Consider the following 10,264-nt stretch of genomic DNA (forward strand, 5'->3'; position numbering starts at 1 on the left):
TTGCACAAGATTAGTATGTGTTATTCTTTAAAAAAAATTGAAATGGATGCAAAAACACCGAGTTCTTGCTGATTTCTCATGCATTCATGTTTTACTTCACTGTCTGCAGTGTTAGATGCAATCTTTCTACAAGTGGTACATCGAATAAACATGCACGTAATCCAAAGTAAGAACCTTTAGAACTAGTTTTTTTTCTATAAGAAGATAATCAAAGAAAAGCAATGTATGGTGCCACAGATAACTGGAAAGAGGAAGAGTTACTTTTTGTTATTTTTAAACACCCCCCCCCCCCTCCCCTTTCCTAGAAAGGAAGGGCATATTGCTTTGCTGCTGTCCGTCTTTCTCAACAATCCACCAACAGTTTCAAATTATTTTTTACGCAGAGATTGCAAGTATTGAAATTTGGTATACAGATTTATCACAATAACATCTAGGTCAAGTATGATTTTAGGTACAATCGAACAATTTTTGACAGTTATGCACCTTTGACTTACAAAAATTCCAATTATTTGCCGTTTCCATTTTCTTTGCAGATGTTTCCAAGGGAAGGGGGGCATAAGCATTTCACGAACATCTCTTGTAATATCTAGAAATCTTATGTGTCTGATAAAATCCTTCTGAAGATGGTGTAATAAATTACAAAACAAGAGGCCCATGGGCCACATCGCTCACCTGAGCAATGATAGACATAACAAAATCAGCTTTATGGAGTCATACACAAAATATCTTAACAATGTGGTATAATAGATCCTGTATATTAAAAATTTTCCTGCATAATCTTATGTTTATTATTGACGTCCTTTGTAAAAGGATGATTTTACAGTCATATTACATATTGAGCATTGCAGTTCTCAAGAAAATGATCAGACTTAAGGTCAGACGACACATTCTTCGAGCATCTATTTTGTATCCCCTTGTATTATTTATAATCATTTTTTGCATCTGTATACCTAGATGGCCGAGTGGTTAGAGTGGTGGTCGCTCACTGCTAGGAATGTAGGTTCCATTGATGAGTTTAAACCCTGGCCACTGCTTTATATATAAATATATGAATTTTTATATCAGCAATTCAAGTGTATTTTCAAGAAGATTATACATGAAATTGTGTACAGGAAATTGTATACTCTAGTATTTTGCAGAAACGCCTGGTAAGGTATCCTAATATTTTGCAAGAAAGCTGGTCAAAGTAGTAATAAATCACTAAAAAATTCCTGGAAAAAGTTACATAAAATTGAGGAACGTGTCGTCTGACATTAAACAACTGTTTTCATATGGATTATAAACCTACATCAAACTTTGAACCCCTTGGGCCAAAGTTTAAACAATTTTAAAGAATCAACAATAATTCAAAATGCTTGCATATAAGTAAAACCAAATGTAACATTTGAGTTTCTGTGGATAATTTAAATGTTTTCCTTTGTAAAATTGGACCCCCCCCCCCCCCCCCATGTGGCCCAACTCTAGCCCTGAAGATTATGATTTTGACAAATTTTAATCTACATTATCTGAACTGATTTTTCTAGGCAAATAAATTTTAGAGATATTTCACTATATATTCCTATGTAATAATATTGAACATCCCCCCCCCCCCCAATTGTGGCCCAACCCTATCCCCAGTATCATGGTTTGAACAGACTTGAATCTACCGTACCTGAGGATGCTTCCACATAAGTTAAAGCTTTCCTGTCTGATCAGTTTCTTCAAAGAAAATTTTTTAAGATTTACTCTATATATTCCTATGTAAAAATTTGACCCCCTCATTGTGACCCCACCCTACCCCTGGGGATCATGATTTGAACAAACTTGAATATACAATACATAAGGATGCTTCCTCACAAGTTTTAGTTTTTCTGACTGATCAGTTATAGAGAAGAAGATTTTTTATATACTTACTTTATATATTCCTATGTAAGAATTTGTTTCCCCATTGTGATGATGAACTTTGGTTAAAATTGGCCCAGTAGTTCTGGAGAAGAAGTTGAAAATGTAAAAAGTTTATGGACAGATGGACAGACGAACTGACAATCAGACAGACGTCGTACAAAAAGTGATCAGAAAAGCTCACTTGAGCTTTTAGCTCAGGTGAGCTAATTAATGAGAAAATAGTTAATTACTTCTTCTAGATAAAAACTGTCCAGAAAAGCTTAAACGTGTGTTAATTCATAGGTTGTGTATCATACCACTGGGGTTAGGGTGGGGCCACAATGGAGGGGGGGATAAATAGGAGTATTATAAAATATTCTCACAAACTCTGTATCAACCTCTGTATGGTTATTAACAAGAGGCCACATAGCTCACCTGAGCAACAATAGCCTTAACTCTGATCAAATTAGCATTACAGTATCGAAATCAAAATATCTTGACAACAAAGTACAGTAGATCTTGCTAAAAGATTTTTAAAAATCTGCCATTTTTTATTCACACATTTTTATGATAAATACTTGGGTCCACCGCCATAAAACTTTGAGAATTCTCAAAAAAATTCTCAACTCAAGTCTAGAGAATTACTCAGCTAAAAATATTTTCAAAATCACCGCCATAAAGGCACTTGAGAATATTCTTAGCTGAGTAATTCTCAAGACTTGAGTTGAGAATTTTCTCAAATTTATGTTCTCGCGAGACGGTTTTCGCGTATTTTTTTCAATGACTGAAGGGGTCTATTGGAGCTCTTCTGTGTTAAAAAGGTTGAAAATGTCCGTAGCTACTGTAAACAAATGCGTAATTTCTTCTGTCTTTTGTCGTCTGCTACCTGATTATTATCATGGAAACCGAAGAGAAAAAGCAGAGAGTGAGAGCTCAAAACTGGACAGCAGAAGAAGAAATTGCGCTTATAGAAAACGTCAAGGAAAGGTCCCTTACATTGTTTGGCCCAATAAAGGGAAGCGGGATGAAGGGGAAAATAAAGGATATTAGAGAGAAGGAATGGAGTTGTATTGCAGACAGACTAAATTCGTAAGTTTTTTAAAGGAAATTTGATAAAAAGAATGATCTGGGTGACATTTTTCTTAAATAGGCCTGACCTACTTGTACTTTCGTTTTACAACACTCATGGATTCAAGTGCACAGATGCTGTATAAATTTGAATCGGAAACACAGTCAGTTGTGGCAAGTGTCATGCAACGTAACATGTGTATATATACAGAAGATGGATAACATATTTTAAACATTTTAATCTGCATTATATTGTTAAAACGCTGTGATTAAATACTGGTTATCATTTACTGAAAATGGTTATGAGATGCTAAAAATAGAATCGGAAAATCCCTTGTGCTCATCTTTATATTGATGAGGTTTATTTACTGTTTTAGTATGTTTGACACAAAGAGAAGGGGTTTGGACGAGATAAAAAAGAAATATTACAACATCAAATCAAGAAGTATGTTATAATTAACATCATTACAATCCTTTTGAAAGTTTATTTTATTGTTTTATAGATCTACATGTATATAGCTCATAAACAGTATTAAAGCTGTAATAATAACTGATATAAATATTTGATATTATTCATTATATAAACATAATTTTCATGGTCATTGGACAAAATAGCAAAGTTGCATTAATTTGCATGCAGGTAAAGAAAAATTAGATGGAGTTAAAAGACCAAAAACTGGAGGTGGTCCCCCCTTACCACCTCTTACTCTTGGTGAAGAGACATTCCTTCGGCTCTCTGATGGGGAGCCAAATATCCATGGATTGGAAGGTGGAGTTGACACTGATGGTACTTACAATTAATTTAAGTGTTTCATGCATTTTGATTTAAATATATTTTTTGACAACTACAAAAGCTTCATCAATTTTTAAGAAACTTAAGAGAGAGAGAGAGAGAGAGAGAGAGAGAGAGAGAGAGAGAGAGAGATAGCTGGCTTCATATGATTACTGCTTCGAAATAAAATTTGCTATTAAAATAGTACAATGAATATACACTCTTTACTTTTAAGCTCCAGTTCAATGTCAGTCCTCATCGACAGCTGAAATGTCTTGCTTATCTGAACAAAGTACATCAGAAGGTAAAATAAAGTTACTTGTATTTGTCTTTGAGAATGTTGTATCCCCTTAATATACACCGGTATATACCGTATATATAATACATCCATAAGAAAATAACATTTGATTACATACTTAGTAGTAAATACAGGTTTTTTGCATATGTGATACAGATGACATCACAACACAGGTTATCATGCAGCCCTAAGGCTGGTACGGATCGGTATCACACCACTTGCGGAACTCCTCTGCCTTAATTCTTTCATTGCGGTATTTGTGCATGTTTACAAACGAAAAATAAAACATTTGCTACAGTTGACATTTTAAAGTGCAGTTTAAAACTACCAATGCTAGCAACTGTATAGAAGCAGTTAATTTGAAAACCTGGGGAAATTCTGGTTCTGTAGATTTATGTTTAGTAAAACAATGAGATCTCATATTTTCATTAAATACATGTACAGACTACTTTTAAATGATATTTAAAATCATTTGTTCAAGTTGATCTTTTTAAAAAGTTTTATTACTAAGAATGTAATGAATATTACAATAGATACACTTTTTTTTATATCACAGCCTGTATCAGCCCTCGACCAATATCATCCGTAGGGCTGATACTGGCTGTGATATGGAAAAGGGTATGTATTATTCTGTATATATGACACTTATTTTCTATGATTCTATCATTTTATTTCATGTTTTGCACCTAAGTTTGCAGTTTTAAAATATTTTAAAGCAGTAGCAGAAAAGCTTGAAAATTTGGACAAAGAAAATGCAAAAGCAGTGGAAGAAATCAGCATTCATGGTATGGTGGTAATTTTATTGACCATGATTGGTTTTAAAGTAATCATCATTGATTGTTAAGTGGTATACACGTATATACAACCTAGCAAGAAAAGCTGTCAGCATATGCCCCAGCTTTAGACATATAGATCCCAGTCCAGCAAATTTACTGCTATACATTTGCTTCATGTACCGGTATTTCCACGTACTTTTCTAACAAGTATTATTGATAGGAATTAAGAAATATTGTACACATTTTGAAATACAAAGCATTAAGTGATATGAGTGTAGAGGGTATATTTGTCAAAAGTGTAATATATAATAGATTTAATATAATATAATATATGAGTATATGTAGTTTACTATATCAGTTAATATTATACTTTGTTTTCTACCAGTGCCAGAACATTCAGGATGTAAAAAGAAGAAGCACAACAAAAAAGGTACATGTTATAAACTTAAACATATAGTTTATTAACAAATACATTAATTCAGCTATGTGCCTATAAAATAAATACATGTAGATCGATTCATTTAACACAACTAATGAATTTATGAACAAATAAAGAAATCATGTGTTTATCATACATAGAACCATATTAATAAATGATCTTTAATAATTTTAAACAATTACTTTATAAATTTGCACAAAGTTGATTGACACTGAGATAATTGAATACATGTCTACATGGATCAATATCAATTTTGCTCTGCTTTACTATTACACTAATATGTTAAAATAATTTAATAGAGAAAGAATCCCAAAGAAGGTGTTTAGAAGAACTGGAAAGAGAAAACATAACTCTCGATAACCAAAGACTGCAGGATGAGATTGCTAAAATAAGAGAAGAGAGAGAAGTTTTAGTTTTGAAGAAGGAGGTCCTTACTCTACAAAAGCAAAAATTAGTTTTTGAAATTCAGACATCATTCCCATGTCTAGTGGAACAGTTGTCATCACTGCCTGAATGTTAATGACAATTTACACATTATAATTTGAGAGAGAGAGAGAGAGAGAGAGAGAGAGAGAGAGAGAGAGATTAAAATGATGTTACTTAGCAGAAATAAATTATCATAAAATCAAACTTCAAAAGTCTATAGTTATGCATTATGGTACATAGCCTGAAAGTGGCTCAGAAAAATCCATTGGTGGTGGCAGCTCTCTTCAAGACTCCATCATTCCTGGCAGGTGCTGCAGGGTCCTGCAGGAGCTGAGGCTGACAGTCCCTGATATTAAGGTCGCAAATGTTGTAACTGACTTGAGTGTCCTGTCTGTCTATGGCGATGTTGTGTAGGATACAGGTAGCAGTTATGTATTCTACTGCTTGGTCTGGGCATGTCCTCAGTCCAAAATGAAGCGATTGGAACTTTCTCTTCAATTATTCCAAAAGTCTGTTCAATCAGAACCCGTGTGCGACACAAGCTGGCATTAAATCTCTCCTCAGCAGGGGTCCGTGGTGCTAGATAGGGGGTCATCAAATATCTGGTTAGGGGGTAGCCAGAGTCGCCCAGTAGTAGACCATCATGCATACCTAGATTTTAACAATATTTTGTATTTTAAATTTGCAAAAACTTGATGAACACAATATAAATCAAATAATGGTATTTATAAGTACCTTTACAAAGTTGCATGATTTTTATAGAATGGTTATACATAAATTTTATTATATAGGAATTTGAATGCATTATTGCTGAGGTGAAGTATTAAAACACCATGCAATTACCATTTTCAAACTGCTGACAAAGAGATGATGTTCTCCAAATTCTTGAGTCATGGCAGGATCCTGGCCATCTGGCACAAAGGGAGGTTATTCTAAAGTTAGGGTCACACACCATCTACATGTACAAAGATATTGTTTTATGTAAAGAAATGTGATTACAATGCAAACATTTTTGAGTACGGTATGTTCTATAATGTTTAACAAATTCTGACATTCTGATTTTCTGTATTGTGTTGATAAACACTTGTACAACATATTTAATTCAATATTTATACATATTTTTTAACTTTCGATTTGCTCATCAGATGATCTTGAACAACTTTATAATTGTATTCATCTTAATAAATAAATGTCTACAGACTTAAGTATAAAGCATTAAACTTTACCAATATAAGTTTATGATTTTTATCAATCAAGGTCCTCAGGGACCACGTTTAAACATACATTTAAAAAAAAAAGTACCTGAACATTTAGACTATGAAATCCTTTTCTGTTTACAAAGTCAGCTTCATTTGCAGACGGTGTGGAAATTCTTATTTGTGTTCCATCTACACAACCTAGAACTTTAGGAAATCCTAAGAAAAAAGAAATGTTTATATTATAATGTATGTTCATGTATTATCAATGATACATGTACACATTATGTAGTGATCCAGGTTAAGATTCGAGATTTGTTTCCATAAATATATTGCAAGATGTATTTCAATATGTTGTAAGATTCTCAATGCTACAGATGTATATCTATAAAGATGCTGACCCAACCCCAGCATTAACCCACCAACTTGCCCCCCCCCCCCCCCCCCCAAAAAAAAAAAAACAACAAATAAAATACTAAGACCCCAGCGGGTTAGATATAGAAAAAACCATAAACTTTGAAAAAGGTATTCCATCTTATATACTACATGTAAGTACAAAATTTTATTTAAATACTATGGTATCCATTTGTAATATCTGCATTGACCTAGCACCCCCTTCACCACATTTAGACTCAAATGAATTTATTTATTTCGCAAATTCACTTTAAAGTGTAAAATCTAGTTTATTTAAAAATGAAGTGAATAATTGCTATGAAAAGATGAAGAAGGGTACTTTAATCATACATATTTTGAAAGAGGGTTGGGGGGGGGGGGGGGGGGTGTTTGAGAGTGGGTTGTTTTAAGATGTTCAGTCATTTTATCACAGGGTGGTAGTGGTATGAGTACTCTGATTTTAGTGTGTTGGATATACATGTAATAATTTGTAAACCAATTGACAATGAACATCCTTGATAATCAAACTGACAGGTGCAACAGACTTTTAGTAATACACCTCTCTTGGATCCACCACCTATTATTCGGTAACTGCCCTTTGCGGAACTCTTTTGAGTGCAAAAAGTCAATCATCTTTGGAGATGTGTGAATTATGTTCGATGTCTGTACAAGCTTTAATCAGAAACATTTATGTCTTAGCTTTTAAAAACACCTTTATTACGGAATGTTAAGAAGTTGAACTCTCAGAAGTGTTTACTTTTACAATGTTTATTGTGCTTTTAAAGCAGAATCGGCAACTTTCATTTTACGGCGCATACAACTCTAAACAGTGTGTACAATGATTACCTGCAATTCGGCGGAATCCTTCCCTGACTTTACTGGCCATGTCACCCACCGGGAATTTAATCATGTGTGTGAACACCTCAATAATTGCCCTTGCCACAGATTTTACCACTCTTCCTGCAGACGATTCGGACACATTCAAACTGTCCCCAACAAGTCGCAGGTGTGCCCCACTGCATTTTGAACTGAAAACTTTCCCAGAATATTTTTAAAGTTTTCTCTATATATTCCTATGTAAAAATAAATCCCCCATTGTGGCCAAACCCTACCCCCGAGGACCATGATTAAAACAAACTTAAATCAAAACTATCTGAGGATACTTCCAATCAAATTTTCCTGGCCTAATAGTTTATAAAAAGATTTTTAAATATTTCTCTATATATTCCTATGTAAAAATGTATCCCCCTACTGTGGCCCCGCCCTACCCCCGGGGACCATGATTTGATCAAATTTGAATCTACACTGTCTGAGGATGCTTCCAAACTAGTTAAAGCTTTTCTGGCCCAATAGTTTTTAAGGAGATGTTTAAAGATTTTCCCTATATATTCCTATGTAAAAAATTGTCCCCCCATTGTGGCCCTGCCCAATCCCCAGGGATCATGAGTTGAACAAACTTTGAATCTAACCTAACTGAGGATGCTTCCATACTAATTTAAGCTTTTCTGGCCAAATAGTTTTTGAGAGGAAGATTTTTAAAGATTTTCTCTATATATTCCCATGTAAAACTTGATCCCCCCCCCCCCCGTTGTGTGTGACTCAACCCCGGGGACCATGATTTGAACAAATTTGAATCTATACTACCTGAGGATGCCTTTACGCAAGTTTAAGCTTTTCTGGCCGAATAGTTTTTTAGAAGATTTTTTAAAGATTTTCTCTATACATTCCCATTTAAACATCCATTTCCCCATTGTGGCCCCACCCTACCCCCGGGAACCATGATTTGAACAAACTTAAATCTACACTACCTGAGGATGCTTCCACACAAGTTACAGCTTTTTTGGCCTAATAGTTTTTGGGAAGAGATTTTTGAAAAATACTAACAAATTTTCAGTAATTCTAAATTATCTCTTATGAGGCTGTGGCCCTTCATTTGAACAAACTTGTATCCCCTCCACCCAGTTATGCTTTGTGCCAAGTTTGGTTGAAATCTGCCCAGTGGTTCTGGAAAAGATGAAAATATGAAAAGTTTACAGACGAATATGGACGCCGGCCGGACTATATTGTATTTCCATATGTTATGGTCCTGACTATTTTTTAGGTAATGATTGACCTTGCGATACATGATAGGTCAAGGTCAAAAATTTTGGTGGCATGCACCCCTTCTCACATTATCTATATTTCAAGTTTTAATGTCAAAGGGTGTGTAAGTTACGGCCTGGACAAAATTTGGATGTCTCCCCTTTGTCCTTATTGTTAATTGAAGCTTTGTGGAGCTCAAAATAATTGTGAATTGTAATTACAATGTATATTAATAAAGACTTTCTAACTTTCATATATGCACACAAAAAGGGGGAAAACCCTTTACACTCAACTAATGTATTTCTTGAAAAGTTTTAAACAATAAAACTTTTAAAAGCTGATTACTTTATCTTAATAATTTTATGTTTTATACATTGGATCCATCTTCTTGTGATACCACTTACCAAATCTGACTAAACTCATATCCTGTTATCCACCTGCATAGTTAAATCATATATATCCTTTGATCCACTTGCATAGAACACTGTGTGAGATAATCAAAGGATCTGATTTTAATCAGATTTTTTTTTTATTTATTTAATCATTTTATTTAATTTCGTACATGTAGTTTATATATTACTATCTAAATCATACAAAATAAATTGAAAAAAAAAACACAAAAAAACCATGTGTCTTACATTTGTGTTACATTTGTGTTACATTTTCAATCACATCAATTCTTAAGTCACATTTACTAAATTTCAATACATTTATCCAAAAAATAGTACACTTTTTAACATGATTTCTTAGATTATATTCTGTTTCATCAAGACTTTCTAGTCTGCAAAACATCTTGTATTTGTAGATTTTCATAGCAACAAAAGAAATGAGGTTGTTAAATAAGCGTGTCTTTTTGTTACAATCAAAATAAAAGCTAAAAATAACATCTTTCCATTGAATTCTCACATTGATTACAAAAGATAATATGTTCCAAATGCTTCGTACATTCTC

The 10,264-nt window shown here is 33.7% G+C and overlaps 1 protein-coding gene and 1 pseudogene across 2 annotated transcripts; one reads left to right on the forward strand and one right to left on the reverse strand.

Moving 5' to 3' along the window:
• The first annotated feature begins 2,700 nt into the window (after positions 1-2,700).
• LOC128177373 (myb/SANT-like DNA-binding domain-containing protein 4) lies at positions 2,701-5,846 on the forward strand. Of its 2 annotated transcripts, none has more exons than XM_052844066.1 (7): positions 2,701-2,952; positions 3,309-3,376; positions 3,572-3,718; positions 3,939-4,007; positions 4,718-4,786; positions 5,163-5,207; positions 5,516-5,846. In XM_052844066.1, exons 1-7 carry the CDS (start codon positions 2,762-2,764, stop codon positions 5,734-5,736), a joined length of 810 nt encoding a protein of 269 aa, XP_052700026.1. In that variant the 5' UTR covers positions 2,701-2,761; the 3' UTR covers positions 5,737-5,846. The 2 variants fall into 2 exon arrangements, with proteins under 2 accessions (XP_052700026.1, XP_052700027.1); XM_052844067.1 differs by having other exon boundaries at positions 4,721-4,786.
• On the reverse strand, positions 5,766-8,785 carry LOC128177374 (putative nuclease HARBI1; annotated as a pseudogene).
• Positions 8,786-10,264: the final 1,479 nt, after the last annotated feature.

Source organism: Crassostrea angulata, chromosome 3, assembly GCF_025612915.1.
Source record: "Crassostrea angulata isolate pt1a10 chromosome 3, ASM2561291v2, whole genome shotgun sequence".
In the NCBI taxonomy this organism is placed as follows: Eukaryota; Metazoa; Mollusca; class Bivalvia; order Ostreida; family Ostreidae; genus Magallana; species Magallana angulata.

What these genes read in the sequence shown, in the direction of transcription:
- LOC128177373 (XM_052844066.1), top strand. Translation starts at nt 2,762, where the DNA reads ATGGAAACCGAAGAGAAAAAGCAGAGAGTGAGAGCTCAAAACTGGACA. An exon ending in TTACAACATCAAATCAAGAA is followed by an intron (nt 3,377 to 3,571) that starts GTATGTTATAAT and finishes ATTTGCATGCAG; the next exon opens with GTAAAGAAAAATTAGATGGA. An exon ending in GGAAGAAATCAGCATTCATG is followed by an intron (nt 4,787 to 5,162) that starts GTATGGTGGTAA and finishes GTTTTCTACCAG; the next exon opens with TGCCAGAACATTCAGGATGT.